At 37.5% G+C, this 18081-nt stretch overlaps 1 protein-coding gene across 1 annotated transcript in view; it reads left to right on the forward strand.

Annotated features, from left to right (window-relative positions):
- Positions 1–13459, forward strand: part of CHSY3 (chondroitin sulfate synthase 3) — a 242801-nt gene extending 229342 nt beyond the window's left edge. Inside the window, exon 3 of the mRNA XM_008146092.3 lies at positions 11081–13459. Within this exon, the coding sequence (XP_008144314.3) occupies positions 11081–12643 (1563 nt within the window). The 3' untranslated portion in view covers positions 12644–13459. The remainder of the gene's footprint in view (positions 1–11080) is intronic.
- Positions 13460–18081: the final 4622 nt, after the last annotated feature.

Raw genomic sequence — 18081 nt, forward strand, 5'->3', positions numbered from 1 at the left:
AAATTAAGGTATATGGGTTTATTTAACTAAAAGTGATTATGTACTATGTGCTATATAGCATTATAAACTGAAATCTGATAAGCTTAGTAATTTCTTCCTGACTTTAAATCTCTTTGATATTTGCTCTAGATAGCATATGTCCAAAACATACCTGCTGGGAAACCTGTGTCACATGATTATTTTATGTTACCTGAAAGTATTTTTAAACTGTAGAGAGTATACTGTTGAGAACACTTGATCATATACTATAAAATCTGGGAGCTATTTTCTGTGTTGTCTGACAGATTTTTTTTTTCTTAACTAAAATAACTATCAAAATGCAATGTAGTAGGAAGAAAAGTACCAGTTTTAATGGTACAGAGTGCCTATGTGAAACTGGATTCCAACCAAGACTGAACTAGCTACTCAAACAGCGGCACTAATGAATCATAAAGATCATTAATGGACAACTGAAATTAAAGCATATCCGTTTATCAGCTCGTTTTCAACAGGATTCTTTTGGTCTCACGTGACAGAGCCACAACTAATCTACCTGGAACAGAAGAGGACCTCCTTTCCTAGGACACCAGAAAGTCCGAGCTCAGCGCTCTCCACAGCACTGTCTTTCTCGTGTCACTCCTCTGCCTGGTTTGGGTGGCAGGGTTTGCTTTTCTGTCTGTGGGCTCACAGTGTGCAACATGTGAACCAGCAAAGGGAACCCTTTATTGCTACCATGAGAGAGATCTTGCCCATGAATAAAGCTAACCTGGATTAAACTTTATAACCAAGTATATTAATTGGCCAGACTGTGATTTGTATTCCTGTTTAGGTGAGGATCATGTGAAATAAAAAGAAAGTGATTTTTTTCACCATCTTAATAATTTTTAAGTATACAGTTCAGTATTGTCAACTATATTCACAATGTTGTGCAACAGATCTCTAGAACTTTTTCTTCATCTTGCAAAACTAAAGTCTACGCCCATTAAACAAGTCTCCATTCCCCTATCCCCCAGCCCTTGGAAACTACCATTCTGCTTTCTGTTTATATGAGTTTCCATACTTTGTTTATTTACATATTTTTAAAATGTTTTATTTATTTCCGAGAGGAAGGAAGAGAGACTTAAAAACATCAATGATGAGAGAGTATCATTGATCAGCGGCCTCCTGCATGCCCCCCACTGGGGATCAAGCTCACAACCCGGGCATGTGCCCTGACCAGGAATCAAACCATGACCTCCTGGTTCATAGTTTGACTCTCAACCTCTGAGCCATGCCAGCCGGGCTGAGTTTCCCTACTTCAGAGAAGTGGAATCATACAGTAGCTGTCTTTTTGTGACAGGCTTATTTCACTTAGTATAATGTCTTCAGGGTTCATCTCTGTTGTAGCACATGGCAGGATTTCAAAAGGAAGACATTTAAAAAGATTTTTTATTTACTTTAAAGAGATATCCAAGAACATAAATGTCCCCACGCAACTAAAATTCATAAAACAAACATGAAGTTTATGGGACTGAAACTAACTGGACAATACACTCCTCACTTTTCATTTTTCAAACTCAAATTAATTCAAATCCCTGTGGTTACAAAAAAAAAAAAATTAAAATCACACCTACAGTCTTTGGACTACAAGTTTTCAATACCTGATGCTTTTAAGTATACTTTGGGGTGATTTCTTTAAAAAAAAAAAAAAGACGAAGTACTTTATTTTTAAATTTTCTGCATATAGTTTTAATTCAACCTTTATTTTTAGATAATTATTAATCCACATGAAGTTGTAAAAAAGTAATGCAAAAAAATTCCATGTACGCCTTAGCTAGTTTCCCCCAATGGCAAAATCTTGCAAAACAGTACTTAAATATCACAGTCAGGATATTGACACTGATATATTCACCTGGTCTCATTCAGATTTCCCCAGTTTTACTTGTACGTATATGTGCCTATATGCACACATACATGTATTTAGCTCCATATAATTTTATTACATGCTGTACAGTAAATTTTTAAAGTACAGTTTCTGTATTAGATCTGGCTATTTCCAGGGTGCTATTATACTTATAAATCTCAGTAGCAAAATAATGCTTTTAATTTTATGTGACAAATTATCTAAGCTATACCCTTTGACATTTTTATTCTCTCTATAATTGTGGAATGATATAAGTGTATTTCCCTTTAATATTTAAATTAGGTACTGTTTTAATTGTGTCATTATCACCAGACACACCGTAAGAACTTTACTATTAATATTTGAAGACAAGAATTGAGGAAGACTAATAGTTTTAATTTTAAAATTCACTATTTTGCTTAGAACCATTCTATAAATACTGATTTTAAAGAAAAAAGATCATTAGGCATTTGCATTAAGGGCAATAAAACTCTTCATGTGGTTATGTAATAATGCATAACTAAATCATAGAGAATAAAATTAGATTAAATATTTGTAAGGCAAATTAACTAACCCTGAGGTACAAATGCACCATTATATTTTATACCTCTCTAATGATTTACTTCCTTATTTAACTTCATTAATTATTCACATTTACAGTCTGTACTTCCTAGAACAAGAATCCTTCCTTTTCTTTGAATCTCATACACAGGAAGAGATTCAAAGAGAATTTTTTAAGTTAGGGGGGTTCTTTCTTTTGAGGAAAAATGAGTGGCATAATGGGAACAAAATAACTTGCACTAAATTGAAAAAGCTCCTTTACACAATTAAATGAAGAAAATATTCTACTTAATAGAAAAAAATAATAATGCAATTATGAAAGATGTTTTCAAACAGCTTTCCAATCATGGCTTGGCCTCTTATTTTCTCTTCATTTGAGCAGAGATCTCAATAATGTCAATTCAGTGTTTTAGTCTTTAATTGATGATCTGACGTCAAAAGATGGCTATCCTGAGTATATTCCAATTATTTTCTGAGGAAAACTTAATCACGATCATTTTTATTTACACATTCAGTCAATACCTACACTAATAATAATAGTAAAAACAAATAACAACTACAATAATAATAGCCAACTCTTACAACTCAAATAGCAGTTACTACATACCAAATGCTCCTCAAAGTCCTGAATTGTTTCTCTAATCCATTGTACTATTTTCTTTAAATCTACACTTTGCATGTTTTTCCTTTAAAATATGTTTGTTTCAGTATACCATGTAGTGTTTCCCAAAGTTATCTATGTTGCGTGCATGAAGCTCTATAGTCCATATTTAAGGATTACTTTCATCCTATACTCTTTATTTCTATTACATTTTTTAGTTTTCCTAATTTTCATTTTTTTTTTTCTATCTGAGCTTTCCACAGTGTCTATTTTTTTCTTCTGTTTTTTTTTTTTTCATATCTGTGGTAATTTATTTTTTATTCTTTCTTTACTTCTTAGTTCTGTGAGTTAGCATTACATCTTACCATCACATCCTTGAGGTCTTACATTTCTTTTCTGTTGTTTTCAAAGGTAGAGGAAAATGCTTCTTATCTATATATATAAAAGTCTAAGCGACCAAACGACCGGTCGACCAGTTGCTATGACACGCACTGACCACCAGGGGGAAGATATTCAATGCAGGAGATGCCCCCTGGTGGTCAGTGCGCTCCCACAGCCAACCTCCTACAGTCCCTCCCCCCGCACCAGCCAACTGCCCACAGTCCCTACCCCAGCCAGCCCCCTCGATGGGCCCCGATGGGGGGGGAGGTGGCTAGTCAGTCAACCTCCCTCAGCCCCTCCCCACAGCTGGCTGTCCCTCCCCCCATTGGCCCCAATTGCTGGCCAGGCTGAGGGACCCCACCCATGCACTAATTCGTGCACCGAGCCTCTAGTGTATTATAAAACAGTTGCTTAATGTTTTCCTCAGTTCCACAGCTACAGGTTTTTGTGTGTGTGGGGGGGGGGGTGGGGGGGGCGCGGGGTGAAGGCTAGTTTTTCATCTCGTTTTTGTTTTTTTAAATAGAAATTGTGTGTTAGTGCTATACTCTTTCCCTCTTCTTAGGAAACATACTTATCTCTGGAAACATTACTTTCCCCTGGAAAGAGAGCCCTTCACCATAGGTTTGTTTTTTAATTACATCTATTGGGGTGACATTGGTTAATAAGATTATGTAGGGTTCAAGTATACATTTCTGTGATACATTACCTGTACATTGCATTGTGTGCCCACCACCCAAAGTCACATCTCTTTCTATCACCAGGGATTTATTTGGGCAGAGATGTTACAGTTCTGGGCTTGCTAATCTGCACAACGAAAAGGCATTGGTCCTCTCTGCTGTCTCCGATTAAACCTGCCTCATGAAAACATGGCTTAGCTGTTTAGTTCTTTGCTTTCGGTGGCTCTGTCACTTCTACTTCCCTTCTACTTCTCTGAAGCAAAACATTTCCACCAGGGGCTTATACACCAGCCCTGGTCAGCTTAGTTCCTGCTCCCACAGTTACATACATAGAGCCATTGCCAGGCAGTGTATTTTTCCCGGTTACTTTGAGATCTGCTGTTCTTGAACCCTTTTGCCACTGACATTGCTCCGCTTGGCCTTTTGTCTCCACTTGCTTCCAGATGATCCTGCTCAATCTCATCGACTTCTGGAAATTCTACACATATTTTAGTGACTACGTATTGTTCCATTCTCTTCCATTTTAAAGCTGGAGGTTGCTGTATTTTATTTTTAACATTTCCTATGTCTTTTTAAAACTAGCCTTTTTTGAGGTATAATTTACATTCTGCAAATTCTCCCCAGTTTAATAATACTAAGTAAAATTATACAGTGTGCAACCATTACCACAGTCTAGTTTTTTGAACTTTGCATTGCTCCAAAAGTTGCCTTATGCCTCGTAACAGTCAACCCCCCTTACTGTTTCTTTTAAGATTTTAATTGCTGAAGTTCAAGGTCCTTAATTTGCATGGCTGTGATCATTCCAGAAATTACCTCTGCTATGTTTTCATTAGTAATAAATGTAAGCGGGAAATGGAAGTTTAATCTAGTAGAAGATTAATAACATACAACTATATTTTGGCATTTATTCTTCCACTCTGGATTTTTCTAATAAGTTGTTTATAGCTTCTCAGATAATTTCCTTCCCAGAGGGTGAGATTTTGAGTGATGGACGCACTTACAGCTCTGGGGTCAGTCCGGACACATTGATGTTAATTGCTGCTGTGATTTTGTTACTGTGACATGATTTCCCCTTTCAGGCTAAGGCTCTGGAGGCACCATGACATCACTTGAAAATTCTGTAAAGGAGAGGAAGCCAAGTTAAATTAGCGGTCCTGAATTATTTCACATAAGTAATATACTTTTAAAAGTAAATTTTACACTTTAAAACAATATGCTGCATGCAAAATTTAGCAGCAAAACTGGCTGCTTATTCTAGCTTTAGTCATAATGTCATTCTTCTCATTAGACCTTTGGTTAAATCACTGAGCCCTCTTGAGCCTCGGTTTTCTGAAATCTCTACATTAAGTTACCTTTCTTTTAGCAAAATGTTGGGGACTTTTGTTAGCAGAAGGTGCCTTGATGGCAAGTTAGATACACTGAATCACTGAGTGTGTGCGCTCAAATGATCACTTCCCAGACATTTCTAGAAGTGAACAACGATGAAGCGAGCCAATCAAAGGGTGCCACTCGCATTCTCTGAACACTCCCAGCTAAAAAGAGCAATCTCAGGAGCAGGTTGGCACATCCCTGAACGATTTATTGTTCATACAGCTATCACTTATGAAGTGTTTTCTATGAACCACACACAATGCTAAGCATTGTATATATTGTTTTCTTTTTGAGAAACATTTTAATATACATTGGAGTAGTTGGCATTTTCCCTTTTGTAAATCAGGAGACTGAGATTTAGACCGACTGGCTAAGAAGTGGGTTAGAAGCTGTGGAGCCAGTGCTCAAATCCAAATCTGGCTAACTTTATAGCCAGACCCTTAAACATTCTCATCTGTAACATCTTCATATCTATCATGGATAGCTTGGAGCCCCATATGTACTATAAAAGTAGAAGATTTGTGTATGCTGTATGCTTCCCAATGGAAAATGTAACATAAATTCAAGATGTTCTCATTATTACTGTACTACCTGAAGTATGTAGTAATGTGCTATTTTTTTAATATACATTTTTATTGATTTCAGAGAGGAAGGGAGAGGGAGAGAGAGAAACATCAATGATGAGAGAGAATCATTGGTCAGTTGCCTCCTGCACGCCCACTATTGGGGGATGGAGCCCACAACCTGGGCATGTGCCCTTGACCGGAATCAAACCCAGGACCCTTCAGTCCGCAGGCTGACACTCTATCCACTGAGCCAAACTGGCTAGGGCTGTAATGTATTATTTTTAAGGATTGCCCCCATCCCTGTCTTGGTCTGTTTGCAGTATTTCTGCAAAGGAATACATTAGAAAGATAAGCACTATAGAGACAGCTTGGGTTATAAATGATGAGTGATGCAAGTTAGTTAAACATTTCAGTACTAAGACATTATTTGTTCTATTACAAAATGTCATCTTTATCAAATTGTCCAGCATTAATCATGTCAGTATCACTAAAAAGAGCCGGATAAGTCTGCAGTTTAACAGTTTATCTCTGAGCAATGTTTCCTTTTTCTTAGTAATATAAAGCATGCCTTAAGAAAGCATAGTTTCAGATAGTCAATACTTTTTAGAGGTGGTATAAATAGTAGACTATATGTGATCAGAAGGGTTTTTTCTTTTAACCTTTTTGCATAGAAAGAAAAAAAATGTATACGGAAAATTACATAAAGTAAAATGTTTTAAAATGCAGGTAAAAATAATAATACTACAAAAATGGAGATATAACAGCCCACTGCAAGTTATAGATTTAATTTGATTTAACCTAGTTCATAGTTTCAAATAGCAATTGGCATGTGTTTTCAGAAAAAAAAAAATTGGATGAAACTGAATCAAATCAAAGTCTTGAATCAAACCCCAAATCCTTCTCAAAATATCTACAGTTCTCGTCTTCAAGCCAAAGGATGTTGATTTGGAAAATCTGAGTATGGAAAAGCAACCAGATGAAACACTGATGATAAAGAACCTGCTGTGGTCTCGGCCTTATTCCTTTTAGGTCGCCTTTTTTAGGAAAACATTTTTTTTTTGTTGTTCTCTCCCTCCACCCACATATTCACACACACATTTATGTACCTACATATCGGAACATCTACCTAATTCTACACTCACGTATATGTATACTTTTAAAATAAAGTATTTTATTAAGTGGCGTATAACCAACAAACATCTTAAGTAACAGTTCAATGAATGTTCACAAATTGAATGCATGCCTGTGACAATGACCTAGATCAGCATTAACAGTACTCTATAGCTCCCCGCTCCCTCTCTTGATCTTTGATCACTATTCTGATAGCTAACTGCATAGGTTAGCTTTACCTGTTTCTGACTGTCCTATAAATAGAATCAAGCAAATGTATTTCTTTGTATATGGCTTCTTTCACTTGTTTGTGAGATCTGCCCACATTGTTGTGAATCATAGCGTTTCATTTTTTTAATTTATGTATTGTTTTCTATTAAATGAATATATTATATTTATTTATCTAGTCTACTTTTGATGTACATTTGGGTTACTTTCCGTTTGAGGGTATTTTGAATAATGCTGCTATGAAAATTCTTATATATGTTTAGGTGTATGAATGTATGCATTTTTATCAGACATATATCTAGAGTAGAATAACTGAGTTTCAGGAATGTATATGGTCATTTTAGTTGATACAGTTTTCCATAGTGGTTGAACCAAGTTCCATTCTCACCAACCACATTTGAAAGTTCCAAATCTTGATAGTGCATTATCAGTATGTTCAGTTTTAGGCATTCTTTTAAGTCCATAATGTTATCTCATTGTGACTTTAAATAGCATTACTCTAATGATGAATGAACTAGAGAATGTATTTGTATGTTTATTGGATATTTGTATATTATCTTTTGTGAAATGCTCATTCAGATTTTTTTCTCATTTTTAATTGGGTTTGTCCTTTCTTACTAATTTGTATGGGTTCTTTACATATTCTGGGTTTTAGTCCTTTTTGGTAAGATCTATTAAAAATGTTTTTGCCACTGTCTAGTTTTCCTTTTATGATCTCTCTTTTTTAAAAAATATTTTTATTTTTTTCAGAGAAGAAGGGGAGAGAGAGAGAGAGACATCAATGATGAGAGTGAATCATCAATTGGCTTCCTCCTGCACACCCCTCAATGGCAAATGAGCCCGCAACCTGGGCATGTACCCTCACCTGGAATGTACCCTCACCTGGGACCGTGACCTCCAGGTTCATAGGTCGATGCTCTACCACTGAGCCATGCCAGTTGGGCTCCTTTTATGATCTCTTAATGTTGTTTTTGAGGAACAGAGTTTTTAATTTTAATGCAGCCTAAGCCTAATTTATCAATCTATTTTTATGATTAGCACCTTGTGTCATATATAAGGAATCTTCACCTAACCAAAAGTCATACAGATATTTTCTCATGTTAACTTTTAGAAATTGAATTTTTTTGCCTTTAAAATATAAAATTGTGGAATGTAGGGGCTCAGTTTTTATCAGCTTCTATATGAATATGTACTGTTTACTGAAAAGTGACCTTATACTGTTTACTGAAAAGACCACCCTTCATTCTTCAGTGTCATATTTGTTATAAGTCAAATGATAAGTCCTACGTCATGTGTACATTTGTTTATGGATTATTTTGGTCCTTTGTTCTATTTATCCTTATACCAATATCATACTGTCTAAATAACTTTTTATTTGTAGTATATCTTTTTTAAGATTGTTCTGAGTATCCTTGACTTTTCATTTCTATATAAATTTCAGAATCAACTTGTTAATATTAACATCAACTTTTTATGATGAGATTTATACCAGAACTACACTGAATCTCTATACCAATTAGGGAGAGTTGATATCTCACAGTATATACTAAACAAACATTGGTAAATATATTCCAGCCATATGTAAACATGATAATATATTGGGATCATGATGAGTTTAGTCAAGGAATAAAAAAATCAACCAATGCAAATCACCATAACAGAAAAAAGAAAAATCCCAAAATCTTCTTAATGGGTAGAGAAAAAAACATTTGCTCAACATTAAAATTCATTCATGATAAAAACTCTATGCAAACTAGAACTGGAAAGGAACTTTAATGTGTTAAAAAGAGATACTTCTTCTCTGATTGGAACAAGGATTCTGCTATAGCACATTTTACTGAAGGACCTCGCCAGCAACAAGGAAACTAACTCAGACTTTTTACTTAGCAGCTGGCTCCTGCAGAGTGACAGTGCCAAAAGACAGAAGTCGCTAATCTGGAAACTGGCACGGTGTCTCTTCTACTGTAGTCTGCTAGTTAAAGTAGTCACAGAGTCACCCAGATTTAAGAGAAGGGGACACAGACCCCACCTTTCTATGGGAGGAATGTCAAAGAATTTACCACCACCAATCTGGCACAAGTTCTTACATGTCAGGAACTATTTACTTTTGCAATAAAATTTGAACTCTCACTTGGTTGGGATAATTTGAGCTCCAGTTTGATTGAATATAAAATTATGAGTCATTAATTTGCTTCGTTGGGGTCTACTGTTTTTCAACATTGAATGTTGTTGTGGAGAATGCTGTGACAAGATTCATTATTTTACTACTTAGAGCCAAAGTGGGTTCTATTTGTTTATTTTGTTTTTCTCTTGGCCTAATTGTACACATATATCTGCTTTTATTTTAAGGATAGTATGTCCCTCAGACATATTTTACATACATATTTTTATCTCCTTTAGCATATATTTAATACTATTAAGTAGGTATCCACACTTTTAAATCTATATTAAATATATGTATATATGGAGATATATGTTGTGTATATATATGTATATGTATATGATGTGTATGTATATACACAGAGATATATATTTCCAAACTTTTAACCTCTCTTTTATATTTCTGTTATTTTGATAATTTTCTCAAGTCTCTTCTTCCTGTGTTTGCCATAAATCTCTTTCTATGCTTCTTGTAATGTAACTATCAGTGGTTTTATTATCTTCTTTAAGCTCATTTCTCCATTCCTTGAGTTCTTTTTTATGGAAATTAAATTGTCTATTTCAGTGGTCGGCAAATCGCGGCTCCCGAGCCACATGCGGCTCGTGAGCTGTGGTTTGCTGCTCTGTTGACTAATGAGTTTGCCCACCACTGGTCTCTTTGATTGATTGATAACTTTTCTTGCTTTGGATATGTATTCTTAAGTTTGCAGTATTTCTTTTCTCCTTATTCATGAATGAAGTCACAGATTCCTCCTTCTCTTCCTTCACCTCCTTCTTTAGTACTTATCTTAATTGGGTGTGATAGAGAACTCTTTACTGATTGGTATAGGAGGACTAAGTAGCTGGCAGTTTGAAGTGTGATCTCGTAATTCTACCTTTCCCTCATTTTTGTTTCTACCTGAAGTAGTGAGTTTGTTCTAGACTAACAGAGAGACTTTCTGGTACATAATGATGTCAAGCATGTCTAATTTTGGATATGATCCTTTAAATCAGTAGCATAGATCGATGTAGTTTCTGTCCCACCTTACTTTACCAAGAACTGATTTTATAAAAATGGTATATCAGGATACTAAATAAAAATTTACTTCTGCTTTGGCAGGGTGATATTGTCATTCCAAGCAACAGGACACTGGGTTCACACTTCAGTTGAAAACCCACCCCCCCCCCCCACCACCACCACCATATTTTGGAAAATCCATTCTCTACCACTGTGCCTCTCCCTCAGAGTGATCCATTATAGGGTTATGGATATATTCAATTCTTGTTTTATTTGATACTTTAAGGTGATTTCAGAATGGGTAGAGGGACAAAGATTCTTTACTTCAAAATATATAGCTGGAGGTTAGTTGGAAGTATGCATATGAATTGAAAGGTTAGTTTGCAGTATTTGAGCATATGAATTTGACATTAAAAGCTACTTTCATTTCTTTTATATATAAATTTGACAAGCCATTTTGTTCCAAAATACCATATAACTAATTTTATTAAATATTTTAATTGACGTTTTAGTTTATTGCTTTATTTCTTTTAAAATTTAACGTACTGATTTCCTTTTGCTTTTCAGATGCAGCAACTGTTCCATGAAAATTATGAACACAATCGAAAGGGTTATATTCAAGACCTTCACAATAGCAAAATCCACGCAGCCATAACACTTCATCCCAACAAAAGGCCTGCCTACCAATACAGGCTTCATAATTACATGCTGAGCCGCAAAATTTCTGAACTTCGCTACCGCACCATCCAGCTCCACCGCGAGAGGGCGCTAATGAGCAAGCTCAGCGACAGTGAAGTGAGCAAAGAGGATCAGCAGCTGGGAGTGATGCCTTCTTTCAACCACTTCCAGCCTCGGGAGAGGGATGAAGTGATAGAATGGGAATTCCTGACAGGAAAGCTCCTTTACTCAGCATCTGAGAACCAGCCTCCTCGACAGAGCATCAGCAGCATCCTCAGAACAGCACTGGATGACACCGTCCTTCAGGTGATGGAGATGATCAATGAGAATGCCAAGAGTAGGGGTCGGGTCATTGACTTCAAGGAAATCCAGTATGGCTACCGAAGGGTTGATCCTATGCATGGCGTGGAGTACATTTTGGATTTGCTCCTCTTATACAAAAGGCACAAGGGGAGAAAACTGACCGTGCCAGTGAGACGGCATGCCTATCTTCAGCAGCTGTTCAGCAAGCCTTTCTTCAGAGAAACTGAAGAGCTGGATGTCAACAGTCTCGTGGAGAGTATTAACAGTGACACTCAGTCATTTTCCTTTATATCTAACTCTTTAAAGATATTATCCTCTTTTCAAGGAGGCAAAGAAATGGGAGGGCACAGTGAAAAGAAGATACACATTCTTGTTCCTCTCATTGGAAGGTACGACATTTTCTTGAGGTTCATGGAGAGCTTTGAAAATACTTGTCTTATCCCAAAGCAGAACGTAAAACTGGTCATCATCCTTTTCAGTGGGGATTCTGGCCAAGATTCCAGCAAGCATATTGAGCTGATAAAAGACTACCAGAACAAGTATCCTAAAGCAGAAATGACCCTGATCCCCATGAAGGGAGAGTTTTCCAGAGGTCTTGGTCTTGAAATGGCTTCTTCCCAGTTTGACAATGATACTTTGCTGCTATTTTGTGATGTTGACTTGATCTTCAGAGGAGACTTCCTCCAACGATGTAGAGACAATACAATTCAGGGACACCAGGTGTACTACCCCATCATCTTTAGCCAGTATGACCCAAAGGTAACCAATGGGGGACAGCCTCCCAGTGATGATGACTTTGTCTTCTCAAAGAAGACTGGGTTTTGGAGAGACTATGGATATGGAATTACCTGTATTTATAAAAGCGATCTTCTGGGTGCAGGTGGATTTGATACCTCAATACAGGGCTGGGGACTGGAAGATGTAGATCTCTACAATAAAGTTATTCTATCTGGCTTAAGGCCCTTCAGAAGTCAAGAAGTAGGAGTGGTACATATTTTCCACCCAGTTCATTGTGACCCTAACTTGGACCCGAAGCAGTATAAGATGTGCTTAGGATCCAAGGCAAGCACTTTTGCCTCAACCATGCAACTGGCTGAACTCTGGTTGGAAAAACATTTGGGTGTCAGGTACAATCGAACTCTCTCCTGACAGTCCAGGCAACACATGTTGCCTTTTTAAAGGGGAGTTTACCTCATTGTTGGTGGTGTTATTTTTATTTTTATTATTGTTATTTTTATTATTATAATTATTATTGTCATAATTTTATTTTGTCGTCCTGGTCTTAAACAACTCTTGGTTGTCTTCCAAAGGGTGTTTGTTGACCTCAAGCAAGAAGAGTCTGCAATTCACTGATTTTTCAGATTTCTACTGAAGTCAATATATATGTATTACTTTTATATATCTTTATCTGAGACTGAGTTAAATTGTGGCAATCAAATGACTTTTGAAGTTCATTCATCATGAGAGACAGCTTAGAAGAATGTTCACCTGGGGCTTACAGATGCAATATCAACTTTTATTTTGTTTGTCAAATTCAATGTGATACAAATATTTACTGGTGAAAGGTACCACAAAAGTGCTTTATGCTTCCTATGGGGAAGGGACTCTGTAACATAAACTTGAGTTTTGTAATTTATACAAGGACTTAAATATATATACAATAATTTTCTTCATCTTTAGAATTTTTAAAGTAAATGAACACTTATGATTGTATGTTTATTTTTTAAAAAGAAGTTTTAAAAATTGAGGAGTTTTGTTCCACAAGCAACCGGTACTGGCTACCCTGGTCTTAAGAAAATTATATACTCCTCACAACCGTCTGCTATAAATGCGAATGAACTTTATTTTCTCAAGGAAATATGATTTAATTAAATATTCATGTACATTTTAGAAGCTTTATGAAACAATGTCTTTCATTTGCTGGCAAGAAGATAAAAATGACAGAACCTGGTTATTTATAATAAAACACAGGTATAACAGTATTCTTTTTCAAAAACACTGAAAAAGTTGTGTTGTTTTCTTTCAGTCATAGTCAGTGTATTTCTTATAGTGGTTATAGTCACCAAGATGTGCTTGCTACACAGTCTGGAAAAGTTAATAAGAAATTATGGGCATGCTATTTGTATGATTACGCTTTAAATCTGGCCATCATAAGTGATCAAAATGAGCGGCTTCTTTGTTCAATAATTTTCAGTCCGGGAGAAGCATTCCTTCCCCAACCTCTTCAGCTTTGTAATCAACCTGAAACCACAGAAAGCAAAGCTGCAAATAAAGGGGTGCCTATTGTAAGAGCAGCCCCCTTTTAGAGGCATTCCCTTACCCAGAAGTTTTGACTTCAGGTTAAAGACATTAGTACATTATTAAAATGTTTTTTAAGTGTTTTTCCCTAAGGCAGTGGTCGGCAAACTCATTAGTCAACAGAGCGGCAAACTGCCCTAGGGTAAGGCACACTGGGTTCCTATAACTTGGAGGACAAAGAAGCAGTGGCTCAGAAAGCAGCAGGTGGTAGGGAAAGAAAGGTAGCCTGGCTCCGTAATGTAAGGTGTACTGATGCCTTCATTCTCCCATGTAAAGCTCATCACCGTGGCCAAGATAGGGCTACAGATATCCTCCTGGTTGAGACTCATATTGATATATTTTCCCTGCTTAAACAGATCTTCTCTTGGGTGGGGAGAGGTAAAGAGGAGAGACACAAAGTTTTTCTAGGTCCAAGTCTAGCCTGGGCTATTTCTTCCAGGACAAGGCAGTCCTAGGCGAGGGCTCCCTGGGGCTGGCGGCACCAGAGCCTCTCACCCAGGCAATCCCAGCAGTTAGAAAATGCTTCATCTTCTGGCTTCCTCCTGGAAGAAGGAACTGCCCAGGGCCAATCTGAAAATGCAACTGTGTGGCTGCTGACCAGAGATGGGCTCCAGCTTTCTTATGTGAAAAACAGAGGAACTTTGCAATTTACCTTTCCAGTGAACATTTGTTCTCTTGGTTGGACTGCCAGTCCACATGTGGGTATTTCATTTCTGTAGCTCCCCATCTATTAACTAGGCAAAATGGTCTCCACTTTTAGATTTGAACTATCTCGGCTCAGACAAAGTTGCTTTAGCCAAGTCTGTATGGGTGAAGTGACATAAATAGTCAAGCAGTTGCGTGGTGATGTTCATTGTGGACAGCTTGTGCTGTCGGCTGGCTGAGACCATGTAGAAGGGCTGCTATTGGCATCAGGAATTCTGAGCACTTTTTTTTTTTTTTTTACCTGCTGACTGAGGTCCAGAAAATAATATCAATATTCTGATATCTGTCGTAAGGATAAATTTAAAAGGACAATGCAAGTAAAATGGATAGTGTGGTGTTGAGTGGGCAGCAGGTGATCAATAAAGATGATGTTGAAGGTTGATGAAATTGTTATTGGGGAACATTTAAACAGAATTTCCATAGCTGACTAAATAAGGTAATGTCAATAACGTACATATGTTGTGCTTCAGGTTGCATTCACATTATGCTGCTTTTCAACCTTAGAGGAATTTTGAGCAATAGATACTAAACAGATTTTTTAAAATACTCTTAATTTTACCAGTATAATTCTAATAAAATTTCAGTCAGGAAATATTGCAGTGCAAGTGCTTGAAAAGTCACAGGGAATCATAGTGCAAAATTATAAACTAGAATTCAAATACACCTGTATTAACTTCAGTACAGTGTGTATGTTCAAAGGAGATCGCTGAATTCCCTGTTTCATCAGGATAATTTCACCAGTATAACAGGAGGATGCCATGTCATCCCGGGGCAGCTGCCTCATGACTAAGACTTGGGGTGTTTTAAGGGAGGCCTTTATATTTAATCCTCTGTAGAACTCTGTTATTTCAGTTGTCTAAGTTAAAGAAAAGAGCAGACCCTGATTTATTTTCTTCATTAATAAAATCACTAATAATTGCTATTTTGTAATAGTTCTTCCCAAATAACTATCTTTACTGCATGTTAACATATATACTGTTCAGCAAAATAAAACCTGCAACAGAGCTAAGTCACGCTATGTAAAAAAAATAAGCTATTAAAGGAAGGGTTTGTGAAGACCAGAGCAGAGGTCAATTCTGAATTATTGAACCTGTCAAGTTTTTTAACATCAAAAAGTGCCATTAATTCCTTTCTAATGAATATGACATTATGAAGATTATATGTTACAGTTAAGGGAGTGTTATCGTGTCTGTTGTAATATTAAACAATGTAATTTGGGGGGACCCCCAAAATGTCTTCACTAAAAGAGATTACCACCCCTAAGGCAAATGCTGCATGGCCTCCTGTCAATCAGTTCCCAATAATGGTAACAATTTATAACAATCACTTTCAAATCTATTTCAGTGCAAATTTTAGTCTTATTGTGTGAAGAAAGAAAATCAAAGGTCAGAACAGTATGTGCTACATTTTGTCTATACAAAGGGGGGGGGGAAGCATTTGTCTTTTCTGCTTAAGAAACTCAGTCTGAAAATATTAAATGGAAAATTCCAGAAATAAGCAATTCATAAGTGTTAAATTGCACACTGTCCTGAGCAGTGATGAAATCTCGCGAGTCCCGCTCTGCCCAGCCCCATCCCGCTCATGGAGCCCCATCTGGCCCAGCACGGGACTCACCCATTTGCCCAGCGTCTCCATGCTGTAGACCTCTGGCCTGTTCCTTTCCTGGTAGCCGTCTTGGTTACCAGATCTGCTGTCACAGTATTGTGGTGCTAGTGCTCAAGTCACCTTTATTTTACTTCGCACTGACGCCAAAGCACAAGAGGAGTGATGCTGGCGGTTCAGAGAGGCCACAGAGAAGTCGAAAGGGGCTTCCTTCAGGTGAAAGTTCTCCATTTAGTAAGGAAAGAGTTGCCTGCTGAGGTTGCTGAGCTCTAAGGTAAGAAGGAATCTCCTACCCTTGAAACTGTGAAGAAGGAAAAAGAACCCCCTGCCAGTCTACAGAGAGAGAGAGAGACTGCACTGGTTAAGCGGCGCATGCCTGAGTCACAGGGCTACCTCATTCACCTCTGCATCTCATCACGTGGGCACTGTATCATCTCCCATCATCACAAGGAGCAAAAGGGTGAGTACAGTACAATAGCCTATTTTGAGAGACCACATTTACATAAGTCTTATAACACATTTACATAAGTCTTATCCAATTACCATAATTGTTCTATTGTATTATTAATTATTGTTATCTGTTATTGTGTCTAATTTGTAAATTAAATTTTATCATAGGTATGTATTGATGGGAAAAACACATAGTTTATATATGGTTCTGTACTATTTATGGTTTCAGGCATCCACTGGGGGTCTTGGACGTATCCCCACAGGTAAGCGGGTACGAGGGGAATCGTTCAAGACGTCTCTCTTTCGGAAGCAGCCTGTGATCATGGCAGTTATGGGACGAGTGGGACACTCAAGGGACATGTTACCAGTTCTAGGTGCTGCTGACTTGCCTGCCTTCCCCATCTCCACTTTTATTAGCATCCGAGTCATTGTCAATCATACAGTAAAGGGTGTCTGTCTGTGTCCAGAAGCCTCCTAGAATGTCCATTTGTGAGCAGTAGCAACAGGAGCGGTAGGACGGCGTCGTGGAATATGCCAGTGCGGCTCTGCCTCTACCGCAGCCTCGCTAGGGCACCTGCCACGCTGCCAAGGTTGCCCTGACAGAGGGTGGGCATGATGGTGCCCCCAGGTGGTAATACAGCCGTATCTGAAGCAAGCAGCAAACCACCTGGCACTGGCACAAAGATGCCAGCATATTCCTGTATTGCAGCCACTTTGACATGCACCCATTTCCCTCTTCTTCTCTTAGGTCCGAAGATGCAAGGTCTGCACCTATATGACATTCCACTCCACTCAGGATTTTATTTCAATCGAATTCAATCCAATGGTGTTAGTGTACAGGTTGGTATAAAAGCTGAGATTTTTGAGTTTTGTTCCATTTCCACCCAACTTCAGTCTTTATTCATGGGATTAATTCTGAAGGAATTCGTGAGTATGAGATTAGAAGGACAAAAATTTATTTTTAATGGACCTATAAAAAGAATGACTTCAACAGAAAAAAGAGAGGAGCATTTTTTCCTGCAGAATACTTGTTCTTATCTGCAATATTAATCAATGAACGAATATTTACTTACAAGGTGTTTAGGAATGATACTCTCAAGCAGAAACTCTAAGACTGAAATATGCGTCACCCGAAAGCACCACTCTCACCACTCTCCGGCCTCCTTCTCTGGGTGTTCTCCATCTCTTTCTGAGTTCTGTCCTGACTCCTGTTCCCTAAGTTCCCACAAATATCACATTTTATTACTTTACCCAAGTGGGGGAAAGTTTATGTACATGCAAAATAAAACCTAAGATCTGTAGGTGAATTTCAAATTTAGAAGTATGAACCTATCTTGATTCTGGAATTATCAGTTAAAAATGACTCAGAGCCAGAGGTTCATATAAAAATGAAAATAAATACCACAACCTCAGGGTGAGTCACTTTCTGTATCTAATCTTGTAAATATTCAGTCACCACAATCAGCTGCAAGTGTTATTTCCCTTTCCCTCTTATACCCACCAAAGTGGCTCCAATACCTATTTCTAAAAGG

Source organism: Eptesicus fuscus, chromosome 6 (assembly GCF_027574615.1).
Source record: "Eptesicus fuscus isolate TK198812 chromosome 6, DD_ASM_mEF_20220401, whole genome shotgun sequence".
NCBI classification, from domain to species: domain Eukaryota; kingdom Metazoa; phylum Chordata; class Mammalia; order Chiroptera; family Vespertilionidae; genus Eptesicus; species Eptesicus fuscus.